Source organism: Telmatherina bonti (genome assembly GCF_933228915.1).
Source record: "Telmatherina bonti genome assembly, chromosome: 3".
NCBI classification, from domain to species: domain Eukaryota; kingdom Metazoa; phylum Chordata; class Actinopteri; order Atheriniformes; family Telmatherinidae; genus Telmatherina; species Telmatherina bonti.
Window position 1 is genome coordinate 22119489 of NC_136621.1, and position 18366 is coordinate 22137854.

Consider the following 18366-nt stretch of genomic DNA (forward strand, 5'->3'; position numbering starts at 1 on the left):
TGACATTTACAGGGTTTTTACCAGGAGCCAAACTGAGAGCCTCCAGGACCGAACCAGATTAAGTTTCAGGCGGTGGACAGGGCAGATGCAGTTAGTTTGGATCAGCTGGAGGCCACACTGTGTGATGGGCAGTTAATGAAGCCGGCTGTGGCATTATGACTAACATATTCAGACTAATTATGAACAAAGGCATGCTTGAGACATGTTAATTTACATGTTAACATCGTTTGCAAGCTTTCCAATGACATTTCTGTCCTTATTTAGCTGCAGCTGCTGTAACTTTTCAAAGTTTAAAGGAGTAGATTGTGAGTGATCGTTTGAAACCAGTTCCTTGAGTTTTACAGCTCAGGTTTACTAAACAAGCTGATGCATCTCAATCCTGCTCAGCAAAATGTCTGTTATTAGGCGATGTGGTTTCACTAAAGCCCAACAGCTTCTTCTGAATATGTTGAACCTGCTTATCTTCATCCTGCACTCAAGCAGAAGAAAAGCAGACGGGAAACAGGAAGGCTGCGTACCGGGCTGTGAAGAGGGAAGGGTTGTGGGAAGATGACTCAACAAAAATAACAATGAGAATCTTGGAAAAATAGACAATTAAGCTGCTTTTTATAGCATCTTTATTTAAAATGACTTGAAACACAAACTGGCACCACTTAATTTAAATAACTTTTTCTTTAAACTTCAGTTTTTTCTGCACAACTTGCAGTTTTGTACAGAAATGGACACAAAATGTGTCTGTTCACAATATAAATCCATGCACTAAAGGAAGTCATTAGGAAAAGAATGGAAAAATATTCTAGCAGTAAAGTATGTTTATGTTCTGTAAAACAGACACTTTTTAGTCAACCAATCAAAAAAGAAAAAGTTGAATTCGAACTTTAAACACTACTTGCAGAGACTGGCATCATGTCTGTCTTGTGCTTTAAGAACAACTAACAAAGTGGTACATTATACCATAAAAACTTTCAACACACACATTTATTTCCTGGGTCGGACGTTTGTTTTCAATTCCTGAAGTTGGGAAATTTGCTTTGCTGCCACTTAGCCATTATGCAAAGCACATAAAAATAAAAATATATTGATTCCAATATGTTCTTCATTGGCATCTGACATCCTGACCTTTTGCATCATATTAGTAAAACACATCAGAAGTGTTTTGAGGAGACTTTTATGATTATTATAAATATTAAAATTGTTCAAACTGTACTTAGAGTTAATACCTGAAGGGTTTAGCTTTCCCCACAAACAAAATGAAGTAAAGATGTAAAGGAGTTATACATTATTAAAATGTATTAAATGGCACTGCAAAAAAAAAACAAAAAAAACAAAAAAAACCAGGCTTTTTTTCCCCTTCTGTCCGCAAGATAAAACAGGCTAAAATTTTAGGAACGCAAGAAAATACGTTTCTTAAATGGCCAAAAAATGTCCATAGTCAGAATTAAAACAAACATCTCCATCTTTTTTTGCCCCAGAGAACATTCTTAACTTTCATCTAAAAAAAAAAAAAAAAAGGCAAATAAACTCACACAACACAAACATCTAATCAGCTTATTCTTGTTGGAGCCATCGAGTTTGATATCAGTTCCCTTTCAGGTCAAATCCAAATGAACATTTCGAACAATGTCAGTTTTGTGACAAAGTTATTTTCAGTAAAACTTCTAAACAACTGACCATAATGTGTTGAGTTTGTGAAATGACTCCAAACCTGATGTCATGATCCCAATCAGGAAATGAAGTCAAAACCCGCAAATTCAAGCTAATTTCAAACATCAACACTATCTTCAGGAACTGCAACTGACATCAAGGGAAAATAATTCACTCTGGCCTCAAAACGAGTTGAATAATCATTTTATATTAAGGAAAAAGTTGTGACAGGCCAGAGTGTGGAGACATCCAGCAGAGGGTTGTACAGTCACATCTCTGTCTTTAAAGAGATGAAGATGTTGAGCAGAGGAGGCATCCTGCGTCTTTAGGATGTGCTTGCTGCTCCTGCAGGCACTGCAGAGGACAGTGCCGCAGCGTTCAGGCCTTTCCCTCGATGTCTCTGACCGCCTCGCCGGCGTCCTCCGCCTCCTGACTTCAGCTGCAGACAAACATCCAAACCAAAGTGACTAGGAGTCTATAAGACGGCATGTCAAGTTGTCTGTGCAGCGATTAATTATTAACTGGAAAGATTTAGAAGAAAAAAAAAAAGAAAAAAAAAGGGGGGGCGACGACAACTTGTTGCCCTGGATTAAGATGTAAAGAAGTCTACACACTTAAAGTACCAAAAGAATAGATTAGCATTAAGGAAACCAAAATGACTTTCAAATGTGTCGTTTTCACTCAGATGTTTGTTAATTTAACAGCAAATATACAGAAATTAAATTTAGGGAAATCAAGTTAAACTGGTTGAAAATGGAGACCAAAAGGAAAACAAAAGCCAGTTTTCATTTTGCCTCAAATAAAAGTGAATTCAGTCCAGCTAGTAGCAATCACTTGACTGCTAAAAACAAGCTTCTTAATAGCACCAAACACAGCAGTGTGTGACTGGGAGCAACTGGGAGGGTGAAACGTGGAACATGCTTGCTCACAAACAATCGAGTGAGACGGGGGAAAAAAATAACAGAACATCCAGCGCCCTGACTCCTGCAGCTGGCGGACACTTCTTTACCTTGTTTTCTTTGTTGTCATCTTTACAAAGAGCCTCCTCCTCTGTCTAACGCAGCATGGCAAGACAGGGAGGAAGAGGAATAGTCGCATGAAAATGCAGCAGTCAAGTTGAAGCACAGAAAAACCAACAGGAAGTGGACGAGCTAAGCAGTGGATATCAGAATGTAAATAAATAGGTGTGGGTTTAAGTGGAAAAGCAAATGAGGATTAATTTGAAACAAAATGCGTCAACACAGTGGTGTGACAGAAAGAGAGTTGAACTAAAAAGTCAAAAGCAAACTAGCCTAAAGTAGCATTTGACACGCTAACTTTGGCGCTTTTTGCCTTGAAAAAATATCCAGCAGAAGGAATCAGAACGGATCATACATTTATTTTTAGATCAAAGCATCGGGGTAAAATGATCTCAGTAACGATTTGGGAAGCAATACAATGACTGCTACTATTCACATGGTAACTATAAAGGTTTGATTCGGCCCGCTCTACTTACTGATGACTGTGCAGTTGGACTTTGCGGCCGTGCTGTAGATCCTGCATCATCATTGGCTGCTGTCCCGTCTTTATAAGTCTTTTTATTGGCCTGAGTTTTGGACTGCTGGGCTTTGGAGGCCTGGGTGCTCACTGACTGGAGAAGCTGCAATCACATGGTTTCCGTTACAGGTTTTTGCTAAATAGAAGGAACATGTCTAGAATTTTACCAAATACAATTGTGATTAACACGTGTTTCCACCACATGGTGTTTATTGCTTAAGTGCCCCAAGTTGGTCCTGGTCAGGTTTTTCCATTTATCCTTGTTTCAACACACCTGGCTTCCATTAAATAGATCCAACAACCAATGAAGTTCTGTACATGATGTTTTTTAATATGGAATTAATAATTTGAAATTAAATCACTGAGAATTAACATATTCTCCTACGAGTTTACATGAAAATAATAATTCCAAAAAGGAAATTTATAGGAAACACGTCCTTACTTAATTCCTCTTTAGAGCACAGGTTGAGAAAGGTTCTGATTGGACAGAGGTGCACGTGACATATGACAGATACCAGAAATAAACAAAGTTGGCTCCCTGCTTCTTGTCTTTTCAGTCATAAGTTGTAAAAACTACATAAGAGGTACCAATTTTGTCCAGCTCGCCATGGGTCAGCACGCCGAGCAGGGTGCTCTTTCCAGCATCCACATTACCTACAACCGCCACTCTAATGGCAACATATAAGAGATTGAGAGTGATAAATTCTGTTTGTTTGTTTTTTTGTTTTTTTAATTTGCAGAAATACAGTGGCTACGGTTACATGATGTTTTTAAATTTGGAATTAATAATTAGGAATTAACATATCCTCCAACGAGTTTACATGAAAATAATAATTCTGAATGAACGTTTACATCCTTACTTAATTCCTCTTTAGAGCAGTGGGTTGGGAAGGGTTCTGACTGGACAGAGGTGCACGTGACATATGACGTATAAAACAAAGTTTGCTTCCCGCTTCTCGTCTTTTCAGTTGTAACTTGTAAATACTACATAATAAGTACCAGTTTTACTGCTATTTTTATTATGAATTTGAGATACCAGCTCAACACGAGCATGCTACTTCACTTTTTGCAGCAACTGAGAAGGAGAACAAAAAGAGACCACCAAACATGGGAGAAAAAAACAACGCGCGTCATCGGGACAGGACAAGGTGACAAGCATGTGCAGAATGACCAGAATTAACTTAGAGCAGAATTAAGGTTTACATGACAGAATAATTAAATAGTTCAGAAATGAAATGCGAATAAACCAGCCACCTACATCGGAATACAGTTTAAGTCTGAATAGAAATTTGCATTAGGAATTAAGTGTTTACATAGTCATTTTGCATCAGTATACTGAGGAACTAACGCAGCAAATGAGTGATTAGCTTGAGTCAGGTGTGTTGGAGCAGGAATACATTAAAAACCTTCAGAATTGTTGGCCTTCGAGGACTAGAGGTGGGTACGTGTGGCTTAAGCAGTGATACTCATAAAATCTCTTCCTGTAAGACTCCACGTTGACGAGCATGAAGACAGAAACCATTTAGTGCTTTGGAGCAGTTATATCAGTTGCCACATCTACTGTTTGCACTGTCCTCAGCAGAAGATGAAAGCTGCAGGAGATGGCTCAGAGGCACAGCCTGCATGTATGGAAGCAGACTTCCGGGAGAGGATCGTCACCGAGGAATTCACAGAAAAATATCAATTCAGATTTTCCGAACATTTCCTAATTTTCCCGCCATCTTTACTTGCATGTAAATTCAAGAAAAGGGTTTTCATTAGACTTTTGCTATAGATCATTTTAAATGAACACATCTGAGAAACCAATCCATGAGGGTGTACAAACCGCTTATTTGTCAAGTTTCCACTTCCAGTTTTTATACAATATTTAGCTTTTACACGGTTAACACAGCTACTGTCATTTTAAGTTAGACCTGCTTAAGCTAATGCTAGGTGGCAACACAGTCATGGTAAAACAATCATTACCTTGGTGATGGTGCCTACAGCTTTAGTGCGTCCTTCTCTGAACACAAGCTTCTGATCACAGTGCAAGTACTCGGGGGTCTTGATGAAGCGAAAGTGGACTGTGGCCTTGTCCCCTGTTCTGAGGCAGTCTTTGTTCATTGACAGGATGGTGGCAGTCTGCCTGATGCTCCCACAGTGAACTAATGACATGGAATGAGATTATTTTATGCTGAGAAGGTTTACAGGAAGCGCATGTCAGAAAAAGCAGGTGAAAGAATCAATAAAGGCGACAAATGGTTCATATCAATGTTCACCAAATATGGAAGCGTTTTTTTTCTCACCCATGGCCTGGTATCTTGGCGATATCGTAGTTGGATGGTGCAACACCAAAATCTCAGCCTCAAACTCCCAGGTGGCCTGAGGCATTAACTTTGGGGAAACCATTACCATTCCTTTTCTTATCGACGATCGTTTGATCTGAAACAGACAAACGGTGTTATTCTTTCTTCATGGTCTATGGGAAGTTGTTCATTTCTGAGGGGAAAAAAAAAATCACAAATCACAAAACTAAACTGCTTTGTGATTCTGTAAATAAATCTCATTCCCCTACGAACCTTTTTTAGGGCGAAGGACGCCGTCTGTCCACCGCGAACCTCTCTGACAGGCATCCTCTTGCGGTGGATGGACTTGACAGCGATGGGGATGAAGATGCCAAGCGGGTCAGGGCCTAACAGTAGCGTGTCATTAAGTCGTATCAATCCGCGTAACGTAGTTCCTGAAACTACCGTGCCAACACCCTGCCAAGAGAACATCAGTGTAACGCTGTGCGAAGAGTCTGAAACTCATCTAAAAAAATACTTTAATATTCTTACTACTTGCCATTTTTTATGTTGTTTTAATGAAATATTTCTCATGAAAGAGTGTAAATAAAAATATGATACAATTCTCACATTCTTCATTTCATATTCAGAGAGCATCTCTCTGTGCAATCTGTTTATGCCAGTGTCAGCTACCTTCTTATGCGAAACTGTGCAGAAGATCCTTGAGTTTATATTCTGCTCAGCTGTTAAAAGCAGTCATAGCCTGGCGGTGCAAATCAAAATAATGCGACTGCTGTGTCACCGGGACCACATGCACATTTAAAGAGGAGATGGTGAGTGCACTCGTTCAATTCAGGGTTTCTTTTTTTTTTTTCCCTAAAACTGCATCTCACAAGAGTGCAAAAGCATTTGTGTCACTGCTGACATGAAGCCACTCAAACCTTGTCTTAAGAAGTGTGTAGTTTAGTGTTTGCAGTTTCTTACAGGGACAGAGTATGTGTCGTCTATCTGGAACTCTGCAGGTTCATCATTGCTAAAGGTGGTCCGAGAGGAGAGGAGATTCAAAAACATCTTCAGCAGGTCCATGTTCTCCCCTGTTACATTTGAGATCTGGAAAATTGGGCACATCCTGGCAAGTGGGAGGGAATAAGAAAACAAAAACAGTGTGGAAATGAAAAAGTTTAAAAAAACAAACACAAACTCTTTTCTACAGCACTGTATTTACAACAACTACTTCAAACATTTCTTTAGACTAAACAGTAGCGGTGGGAAAATTGAATTTAAAAAAAAAATAAAATAAAATAAAATAAAAAATCGAATATCAGGATTTTTTGCTTCACAATTCTAAAATTGATTTTATTTTATTTTTTTTTTTAAATCGATTTTTTTTTCAAATTAAAATAATCCATTGTAAAAATTTTTGTCATTTTTATTGATCTTTTTACTTTTCTTCTTTGGCATTATAACAGCAGAATGATGGTCTGGCTACTCTGTTGTTTTTATTTAATTGAAATTAGGAACAATGACAAGCAAAACAAAGTTTTATACATTTTGTTTTTACTCTACAAAAATCAACATTAAAAAAATTGTGAGACTCGCAATTTAAATCAAATCGGCACCAAAAGAATCTGAATTGAATCAAATTGGGACAAAAGCACATCGTCACAGCCCTACTAAACAGGCAGTAGAAACTTCACCTCCTCCAGCTTCTTAGCCTTTTAGCTAGCATAAATCCCTTCACGGAGAAGAAAATGGAATAAGGCTAAAAAGGCTGATTAACCATCAGAAAGATATTTAAGAAGGCTTGAATTAAAAGAAAAAAAGGCGTGGCTTCAATCCAAAATGAGTGGCTGGTTTATTCCCATTTTACTTCCTCTATCGTGCCCATGTTCATTCCAGTGGTTCCACACACGCTCGATCTTTTGTCGAGTCACATTGAAGCACATACTGTGCATGGCATTCTGCCTCCCCTCTTCGGTACTCTGTCTCGCTTCTCCTCATTAGCTGCTGAAACGACTGAAGTAGTATGCTTGTGTCGAGATGGCGCTTCAAAATTATAATAAAAATCAAAGCGACCACTTCCTGTCCAATCAGAACCCTTTCCAAGCCCAAGGTCTAAATCCTAATTAGGTGAAGGCGAATATTCATGTTCTGAAAGTAAACGTCAACTCGGAATAACTATGTTCTTGTAAAAGCAAAGGAGAATACTTTAATATGGAATTATTTCATTCTGAATAATTAATTCCAAAAAACTCCTGTAACCGTGGCCAGTGAGTGAATATATTTTTGTGTTGTGTCATCCTGTCACCCCATCGAGCCCCTCTTCGTCCTCACCTCTCAGAGCTGAAGTTGGAAGCTGTAACAATGACATCATCCTTGTTCTGGACCAGCACTGGGATTTTTCTGCAGCCCGGTGACTTTAATAGCCTTTGTAATAATTTTAGCGTCTCTGAAGATAAACACAGATAAACCCACAAACACATGAGATGAGTGTTTCCTAAGACCAAAACAACTGTTACAAGTTGTGGAAACATGCGAAACAACGGAGGCTGAAAACAACAGATGTGTGGTCCTAATGAGGATTTAAGAGTGACTGATTTCAATACACAGAAAGAGGAGATCTAAATAGTTCATTTGAACAGCTTTGTTGTTCAAACTCCCCATCTCATTAGACAGATTTAATCAGATCTTTGTTAAGAAACCCATGTTTTTCCCAATGCTCTAATTTGCTTTATTTCACTCTTCCACTGGTTTCCTATTCTTGCAAACAAGTAAAATTCTTTTGTGTCACTCTAAACCCCTCTTTAGTTTACAGGGTCTCACATTTGAATATTCGCTAGTAATTGCTGAGTTTTCAGAAAAGCTACCTTTAAGATCATTAAAAGCTTAGCTGTGCATGGCCATCCCCTTGTCACACTGCTTTGTCAGCAGTGGGAAATGCCTGGCCAATCATCATGTCAGGTTTAGGAGAATTAAGCACTCTGGACTGTTTGCATTTCTTAAAGCTAAATCACATCTCAGCAATAATGACTGTAGATATAAAAGGCCAATAAAATAGCAAAGACACCCCTATAAATAAGGGTTCAGGATAACGTTTTTTAGTTTAATAGAATGGTAAATGTACAAGCTGCACTTGTCTGTGATTGTACAGCTGCTGGATGAAAGTAGGATTTATGAACCTCAGTGAATCCCAATAGAATTATGTCTCTTTACCTTGAAGGATGTTAGCTGGACACATGTCTATCTTGGTAACAACTACAAACACTGGGACGTTTAGAGCCAGAGCCAGACCAAGATGCTCTTTGGTCATGCCAACTATGCCAGCGTTACTGCCAACCTAATAGGAAACATGGGAAAGGAACAGAAATGTAAGAAGCACAGAGAACTGGAAATGACCCATAAATTCTCCTCTCCTCTCTCTCTCTCACCATAAGCATGCAGAAATCAGGCAGATGCCCCGTCATGCCAAAGACGGTGGTCTTAAGATATTTTTCATGGCCCGCCAGGTCAATGAAAGTGATGACCTTAGAAGATTTCTCACAGATTTTAGTCCAGTCGAGACCTCCACCATGGCTGTCTGGCTTGTTGACCACCTGCAAAAACAGGCATGCATAACAACATAACAATAACAGAAGATCTGACAGAAAAGGAAACATAAAACTCCAATAAAAAGGAAATAAATAAATAATTGCAAACAGAAGCAAACGTTACATTTATATGATGTGGAAAAGAAAATTTCTATGAACATATTTGCTGCTGAGGGGTCATTAGCTGGTAGAGAACACCAGGTGAAGATTAGTTTGGCGCCCCAGCCATTCCCCTTTCTGAGCTGGCAGACCCTTACCTGCCCCTCCTGGTCGAAACCCAGGATGTCATTGCCCACGCTGCTGGTCCTGCCACTTTCCATTTCATGTTTGTGTCTGAAGAGCTTCTGGCGAGCAAAACCTCTGCCGTTGTCCAGCTCGCCATGGGTCAGCACGCCGAGCAGGGTGCTCTTTCCAGCATCCACATTACCTACAACCGCCACTCTAATGGCAACATATAAGAGATTGAGAACGTGAAATTCTGTTTGTTTGTTTGTTTTTTTTATTTTTTTTATTTACAGAAATACACTGGCTACGGTTACATGATGTTTTTAATTCGGAATTAATAATTGGGAATAAACATATTCTCCGACAAGTTTACATGAAAATAATAATTCTGAATGAACGTTTACATCCTTACTTACTCCTTACCAACAGCGGGTTTGGAAGGGTTCTGATTGGACAGAGGGTGCAAGTGATGAATGACGTATAAAACAAAGTTTCCTCCCCGCTTCTCGTCTTTTCAGTTGTAACTTGTAAATACTACATAATAAGTACCAGTTTTACTGCTATTTTTATTATAAATTTGAAGTACCACCTCGACACGAGCATACTACTTCACTTTTTGCAGCAACTGAGAAGGAGAAGAACGATAGACCACCGAACACGGGAGGCAAAACAACACGTGTCATCGAGACATGCATTAGGAAGTAAGTGTTTACATGGTCAGTTTGCATCAGTATAAAGAGGAACTAACGTTTATTCAGAATTAAACAAGAATCAAAACTCCCATATAAACGTTGCAAATGATGATTTATTATTTATATCCAGTCTTTAGATCAGTGCGAGTCTTCTCTGCCTGCAAAGCATGTAACCGACTCTCAGCCTTATTACTCAGATCTGATCTACTGACAGCTTTGTTCATTTTCATGTGTTGACGTAGTTTGATGGTAATAATGCATGGATATTTATGAACACACGTTACATTAGGACAGGGCTGTCCAAAGTCAGTCCTTGAGGGCCGCTGTCCAGGTTTTTCATGCATCCCTGTTCCAACACACCTGGCTCATGTTAATTGAATCCAACAGCCAATGAAGTTCTGCGCAGTGACTGCTTAATTTGAGTCCGGTGTGTTGGAACAGGGACACATGGAAAACCTGCAGGACCTCAGACCCCGAGAACCAACTTCGGACACCCCTGCATTAGGGACAGTGGTCGATCCAACATTATGTGAAAAGGAATCAGTCATTCTTCAGAATTAGAATTCTCTAATCCAAACTGCGACTCATTAGATCCAAAAGGACAGATCTTATCAGTAACCATGGTTACGCAAAACACTGAGCCTGTTTACATGACCACCAGACTCACACACCTGGGAACAATCAGAAAATTGTAATAATCTGGACTGACACATCTACATGCACTTCTGAACTGTGATATCTGAAAAATCTGTCTCTGCATCACCAGTACAGTATCGGATTTATGTCAGAGGGCGTACACGTATGGTGACTTCACTTCCTGTTATTACCAAAGTATTTGGTCTATGTTGAACATGGTGGTGCCCTCAGACATAGTGTTGGCTGTGAATGTGCGAGGTAATAAGCCGCTACACAGCTTACAGTGAAATGTAGGGAGAAATGCGCCGAGAAATAGTATTGCTTGTCAGAGAAAAAGTCTTCAGTTCATTCTTCATGCATGATATAGAAAAAATTACAGTGAAAAGCTTTTTTTTCTATATCATGCATGAAGAATGAACTGAAGACTTTTTATATATATATATATATATATATATATATAATCTATCTATCTATCTACATATACACACATATATATATACACACACACACACACACACACACACACACACACACATCTATAGCTGTACGAATACATGAATTTTGAAAAGATGACTAGAATGCCATTTTGTGCATGTTCCAAGTATAATTTATGTCTATAATTGAGAGTTTTTTTCTTATTGCTAGCTTTTATTGTAATAAGTCCTAAGTAAAAAGTAAAAGAAATCTGAAATCGGCATCATGTTAACATAGCCCACCAAGACCTACTTCATCGCATTTATTTGTAAAGTTTCTGGTCATTTTCCAGCTTTACACTTAGAATTTTTAGCATTCATCAGCTGGCAGAAACGTTTTCTGGAACTTCTCATGTTTTTTTTACCTGACTTCCAGGAAATCCTGCTCTCCTACACGTCGGCGTATGAGGTAGTCCCGAATCTTTCCTCCGGTGTCTGTCCGCTCCCTTAGCAGGATTAAGTCAGCCTCAATCTGTTCACACAAGGACTGCACCGTGGCCACAGACGCCTCCATGTCCTTCTCAATCAGACCATAGTCACCTCCATCTACACAGAGGAGTGAGGAAAGGAACTGCAGTTACAAGATACAGAAAATAGAACAAATAAGAAATATTTGATGCATTTTTGATTGGGAAAAAAAAAAAAAAAAAAAAGGGAAAATGCTTTATGAGAATATTTGACAAACGTGACAAACTTCCCAAAAGTGTAAAGCTAACCTAATGTTTCAGTGTTGACTGATGAAAACAGGTGCGTAACGTGCCATGTTATGCACATGTAACATGACACATGTTGCAGTGAGGAGAACCTTTACGTCATAGAAATAAGAGTAAAACTTGGTCGTGTGTGGCAAAAACAGGAGTGGGTGCATAGACATCTATCCACACCTATTGGTCAAGCAAATGCATGACCAAAATGACTAGTTAATACTGGACAAAGCCAAAGAAAAGCAGGATTTTTTTTTTTTTTTTTTGTCTTGTCCAGCATTTAAGCAAGCAGACTGATGTTCTGGATGCTGTGTTCTGCTGAGCAAATTTATTTTGCCAAGGGGAACTTTTGTAGATGTAATGATCCCCTTGTATTTCTTGATTCTTATTTTATTTTTCAATTTGTTTTGGATAATAGCTTGTATTACAGAGTTTATGCTGCTGGACCCGACCGGAAAGGACAGGAAAGGGGCAGAAAGAGAACAGAAAAGAGAACATAAAAAAACAAAAAAAAAAACCAAAAGAAAGAGATCAATGCATACATGTATATGCACATACATACCCACCTACATATATATGTATATACACTCGCACATACATTATATATATACATATATACATACATACATACATACATATACACATACATACACATGCATACACACACATGTACACATACATGCATACATAAAGATAGATATACATACATACATATACACATACATACACACACATATATATATATATATATATATATATATATATATATATATACATATATACACATATACATACTCACATACATACACATACATATACACATACATATACACATACACATACATACACATACACTCACACATATGCATACATATATACATATCCATACACATACATACACATACACATAAGTACACACACATACCCACCCACACACATAAATATATACACCCACACAAGCCAACTCTAGATTCGTGGAGAACAAAACCGTTGACAATCATGAGGACCAGAAACTAGCAAGTTAAGTCAAAAAGACAGAAAGAGAGCTACCTGCTGTTAGTGAATAAACTTGCTGGATGACTCAGTGACTGTGACACATGCAGAACATTCATGCAGAACATTCAGAGTGGAACGTGAAAAGCAGGATTTTAACATTTCAATCAAATCAAATCCAAATGTATTTATAAAGTAGTTTTATACTAATGTGTATCACAAAGTGCTTTACATAAAACAGTGATTAATATCAGTTTAAAATAGTCTAACATCAAATTAAAATTAAGGCTTTGCAAAATTAAAAACACACACCTTATCATTCATGATCGTGCCCAAATGCAAATAGATATGCAAATCCACCCACCAATCCCGTGTTACATAAACACATTCCAGATCAGGCTTGATGCTGCTGTGAGGAAGCTCGGGGATCTTTTGGGGATCCATCCACACCAATGAGCACCCTATCCGAGACCACTGAGGTCATTTTCTTGTCCTCTGTGGAATTTTTCATGTCTAAAGATCCACACACCCCCTGTAAAATGCTTAACAATATTTGCACTGTTTGGGCATCTTTAAGCCACAAAATATAAATAAAAACAAAAAAAATAAACTACCCAGACACTGCAGAGGCAAACTAATTATATGTTTCCGTTTTTTCCGTGTAGCTTACTTTCACTACTTGACAACAAGATCTAATTATACTGGACTAAAAATCAGAACCAGGCAGTTTTGCAGACTGGCCAGTTGCTTTTTCAAGCAGCCAACCACAAACAGTGACCTCTGTATTACTGAACAAGTGGCAGTCCTTCAACTGAGGACTGACAAATGACACTCTTTCACACATGCACTCTGACCTCCCTAGCATGCCACATGGGTCAGACGTGTTGCTGTAAAGGCAAAAAAAAAAAGCATAAGTGTGGTTGCCAACAAAGGCCCTCGTGTTCCTGTGTGTAGCAGCGGGTAACAGAATGAAACCAAAGCACAAACAAATGGGATTAACTGCCTGGGAGGCACGGCTGACAGAAGTGACAAGTCTGCTACTACACAGCTGCTACACAGTCTGCGTTTTCTTACATGTACCAGAAAAACACACCTTCCCTAGACAGTTGGTGTGGAAACTAAAAGAAAGGATTCATTGCATGTAAATATGCATTTACAGTTTGTAAAACAGTACAGTCGCAACTCATTTCCAGCATATTCAGGCTATCATCCCATCTATGGGAGCTTTTTATTCCACCAGTTTAGAAATAAGACCGAGCTTATGATCGTTTGCATCTAGAGTCATTTTCCCTACATTTCAGTCATTGCTTTTAATAAAACAGGAAAACAAAATGTTGTATAAAGTCATCTAAGGGATTTTATACTAATCTTGCCATACACCCCCCCCCCCCCCTTTTTTTTTAACACTGATTACATTGTAAAGAAACAATAACTAGATCAATACAACATCTCTGAAGGTTTCATTTTAATTGAGAGGAAAATAAACCTGTTCAGACATCTAAAGGCTGCAATCTTTGGCCTACTTATTACACGTTTTGCCTTTCTCCCATATGTGGATAAAACTATATATTAAAAAAAAAAAAAGGGTTCATCCAACATCAGCTGTCGGTATCTTTAACAATATGCTGTTCTTTTGCTCGTACATAGGCTCAACTACAAGTTTTTCATCTTTAAATTTATCTGATGGCATTCAGTCTCACCTGAACCCATCCCAACCACATAGATGGTCTCTCCGCAGCCCTCGTCTATCTGCTCCCTCAGATGCCGTAGTAATGAGTCATATTGTTCCCCCGTTGGACTCACAAGGACCAGCTAAAAAATAAAAAAAATAGGTAAAAGAAACAGTAATGAAAGACTTGAAAATTGCATAGTAATAGAGTCACCAATTCAACAACCCTACAGCTTTTGAATTTAAATATTTAGAACTAAAAATCAGACTTTTAGGTTTTTCAGATTCGATGTGATACACAGGTAAACAAATGCGACCCGCTATTGGCGACACAGTGATACATGATGTGTCTACTGAATGAGAAAAATCCAAAATCAAAAGTGAGAACTGTATTACAGATACTCCTCGTGTTTTATCTCATCTTCTTTTCATTTATAAATGAAAAGCTACATCTATTTTTGCATTTCAGATCTCTAACACCTTGGGACAAGGGAATTCAAGATTAAATAATAACTAAATAATTAATTAATTGCAGTTATCAATTTCAACAGGTGACTGCAGTCAAGATTTAGTATAAATGCTGCATCGAATAAGAGCAAAGATAGGCAGATCATTTTCAGTTTGTCAAAGAATGTGTGAGTTACACACTCCACGAAAAGCACAAACTTTTTTTCTTGCTCTTGTGGCCAGCAAGAACAAAAAGTCATAATTTTGTTCTCGCAGCCCTGGTTGGGGACATTATGCAGCTTGTTCTTAGCACATCAGCTGAGCAGAACTTTTTTGTGGGGCTCAGAGAAGTATTGTTTGATTGAGGCGAGTGCGGTTACTGGAGAAAAGCTTGAAGTAGAAAGCATTTTTACTGATCCAATCCTGAATGAATAGTTTCAATTAACAACTGTTTGAGGTGGGGAGAAAGTAGAAAAATGTACAAAACAGATGTGGCATTTGAAGACATAGACGTGATTGCATGCACACCCCCAACCCTTCCACAGACAAAGTTTTGTTGTCAATTATGAAATAACCGGTTCAGCTGTTCATTGTACATAAAAACACAGACATCCCCCTGCAGTAATCCCCATCCAGTTGTGGACAAAGCTTCTCATGAAGCATGACCAAAACAAACTGTTTTCCTTTTACTTGAGGCCTCAAAAACAAGAACAAAGTTGTTGCTTTTGCAGAGCAAAAAAAGCATGTAATCCATATTACAAAGTCATCTAAAGAAAATCTTAGAGAATTTTAGTGCTGAAACAACAAGGGGTGTCTGTGAGCTTCAATCTTTCACATGACATTGAATCAAAACTGTCATTCATCAATATGACTGCATGAAGAAAGTATTACTATCAGAAATGTTTGCTAAGCACTTTGACATAGAAATACAAACAGTCATTTAAAAGAGGATTATTATGTTTGTGTTGACTTCTCTACGTTTCTGCGGCATCTAGGCTGGATTGTCACAGGAAATATGTATTCTGGTTCGGAGAATAATAATGATAATAACAATAATGATAATAATAATAATAATAATAATAATAATAATAATTAATAATAATCTATTTTTCTACAAAAAAACATTTTAAAAAACCAACATCTAGACTGAGTGGCAGAATATGTCCATATTGATCTTCTTGATATTGATAGTACTTGTGGCAACATTTAGCAATATTAGTGCAAGATGAGAGATTTTATAACTGCATAATTCTATGTTGCCTTCAAAATATCTTTTTCAGGGATGTTATTGCATTGTGAAATTAAACAATGCAAAATGACATTGTGTAGGCATTTCAGAGGAAAGTAGAGGACTGGACTGGACTGTCTGCAGTTTTGATCAATCCCCAACAGAAAATGCATGGAGACTTTATAACAGAAACATATACAAGTACACTTCTTTAAAATGGGTTCTGCAGGAATATTGTGGAAAAATAATAATAGCTAGGATACTTTGTGCTTCATATACCATATTTAAAGAGTCATTTTAAAAACAAGCATTTAAAAAGCGGTAAAACCTGTAATGTTCCAACTTTTCTCTTTTTTTTAATGCGTTTAATGCCAGAAATGCAAGAATAGATAGATAGATAGATAGATAGATAGATAGATAGATAGATATTAGATAAATAATAGATAAATATTAATCAAATTTAATTATTTTTTAACACAAAACACATCTTGAGTTTGTGGTGTTTTGCATCAACACTTGGAATTGTATTGTTTTAACTATCCATTTCTCCTTATTTTAAAAAAAAAAAAAAAAAAAAAAAAAAAAAAAAAAAAAAAAATCCATTCATCTGTTGGTATTTCTACCTGTAGGTACACAAATCAAAGCACATATGACCCTGAACTATTTCGCTACATCAGGTCTTAAACCTTAATTTACTGCGAGGCCCACCTTACTACTCAGGTCTAGATGATCCGGGGACTCTCCGTTCCTATCCTCGCTGTCTTCAAAGACTTCTGCACCGGATGGATCCTCATCACATCCCCGGTCTGGTGCAAACATGCAGGATGGTACTATGGACTCAGTTGTTGATATGGAGCTCGGGCATGCCGCTGGGTCTGTCGCCGTCAACGATGCCATATCTTAAAACAAGAAATAATGCATCTAAAGTAAACAACTTTGTACATCACATTTGCCTTGCTCCACTGGATAACAAATAGCATTAATCAAAGCAAAAAGTTCCCTTGATTATAGGTGTAAGCTAGCTAATGTTAGCCGACAATCAAAGTTAAATGTATAAAACAGGGGGGAAAAACAACATTTTAGTTGATTACTATAGCTATGAAACGTTGCCCAAATGTCAACACCACTGTGCATAAGACTAATATACAATGAAGAATTACTTTACTTAACCTGTTATGAACTAGAAACATACCAGAAGTTGGTAGCTAGCCGTCAAGCTAACCTAGTTGTTTATACAGGCTGGCTTCGACTTCGAGGCTCGAGGTGCTGCCTTCAGAAACGCCCATTACAGCCGAGAGAAGCTGGGGATTGGCTGCGCCAGAGACGTTAATCCAACAAGAGATTTTGTTGCATTTTCTGTAATTGGGGAAACTAGAAACTTAGGCTTCCTGCAGGGGAATGACTCTTTCCAGCTAGGTAACTTGTTCAAATTTTCTCATATATGACTTTGAAAGTTTACGTAAAATCCGTTTGCACTGTAAATACAGAAACTGTAAATGCTCTGGCACTATTATGTTACCATACACGCATTCATAGTGCCGTAAAAGCTATTTTTCAAGTAAAGTGACTTGCCTTTTTGACATTTTTTTTGTTACTTAGAACACCAAACCAACTGTAGAGTTCAGTTTCCCCACTACTACAAACTAAATAATTTGAAAATCATTATTGTTTTGTTTTGTTTGTTTGTTTGTTTCCCCAGAAACGATGATGATTAATATACACGATTTACAGTGAATGCGCCATTGGATGAAGCCACACCCACTCCGAAACTACCCATTTCAGAGAGGCTGACTTGCTGTCGATGACACGTTGGCAGTGAATGCATATTCTTTTAAACTATGGTCGTAATTGTCACTTTGTCTGTAAAAGAGGCAGCATTGTGAAATTAACACAACAAATTAATGTTCCATGCAAAAGGAAGGACCCAGTAGGAGCTTATTAAAAAGTTGCATTGTAATTTAAACACAGCCTGTTTCACTATGAAAAAGATATTAAAATGCAATGTTTTTATCACCTTCTCAATGAGATATTGTATTTTTAATATGTCTGTCTCATATCACTATACAATCATTGTTGGATATATGCAGTGTTATTATGCAGTGGGATAAAATAAGACAAACTTTAATAAGAAAGTCATTTTCTCTGGAGTCATAAATTGTCACCATAATCTACAACAGCTTCTTGTTGATTCATTTAGATAACTGCAGTTATTTTAAACATATATATTTTTTATCTTTCATGAGCAAGCAGTAAAAAAAAAGTGAACTA

At 37.8% G+C, this 18366-nt stretch overlaps 1 protein-coding gene across 4 annotated transcripts; it reads right to left on the minus strand.

The window, feature by feature from the left end:
• Positions 1 to 651: 651 nt before the first annotated feature.
• On the minus strand, positions 652 to 17359 carry LOC306774429 (GTP-binding protein 1-like). Of its 4 annotated transcripts, none has more exons than XM_079264457.1 (15): positions 17269 to 17359; positions 16807 to 16997; positions 14455 to 14566; positions 11423 to 11603; positions 9289 to 9472; positions 8873 to 9037; positions 8658 to 8781; positions 7779 to 7893; positions 6429 to 6573; positions 5739 to 5921; positions 5466 to 5601; positions 5146 to 5324; positions 3140 to 3283; positions 2654 to 2698; positions 652 to 2083 (listed from the first exon to the last, which is right to left on the minus strand). In XM_079264457.1, the coding sequence occupies exons 2-15, from the start codon at positions 16993 to 16995 to the stop codon at positions 1970 to 1972; spliced, it is 2016 nt and encodes a 671-aa protein (XP_079120583.1). In that variant the 5' UTR covers positions 16996 to 16997; positions 17269 to 17359; the 3' UTR covers positions 652 to 1969. The 4 variants fall into 4 exon arrangements, with proteins under 4 accessions (XP_079120583.1, XP_079120582.1, XP_079120584.1 ...); XM_079264456.1 differs by having other exon boundaries at positions 17291 to 17331; XM_079264458.1 differs by lacking the exon at positions 2654 to 2698 and having other exon boundaries at positions 17291 to 17331.
• Between the last annotated feature and the right edge of the window lie 1007 nt (positions 17360 to 18366).

Coding starts and splice junctions, on each gene's coding strand:
- LOC306774429 (XM_079264457.1), bottom strand. CDS start 16,995: ATGGCATCGTTGACGGCGACAGACCCAGCGGCATGCCCGAGCTCCATA. Junction 5,325..5,465: donor GCCAAGATACCAGGCCATGG/GTGAGAAAAAAA, acceptor CCATGTCATTAG/TTCACTGTGGGAGCATCAGG. Junction 2,699..3,139: donor GTCCAACTGCACAGTCATCA/GTAAGTAGAGCG, acceptor ATGCTGCGTTAG/ACAGAGGAGGAGGCTCTTTG.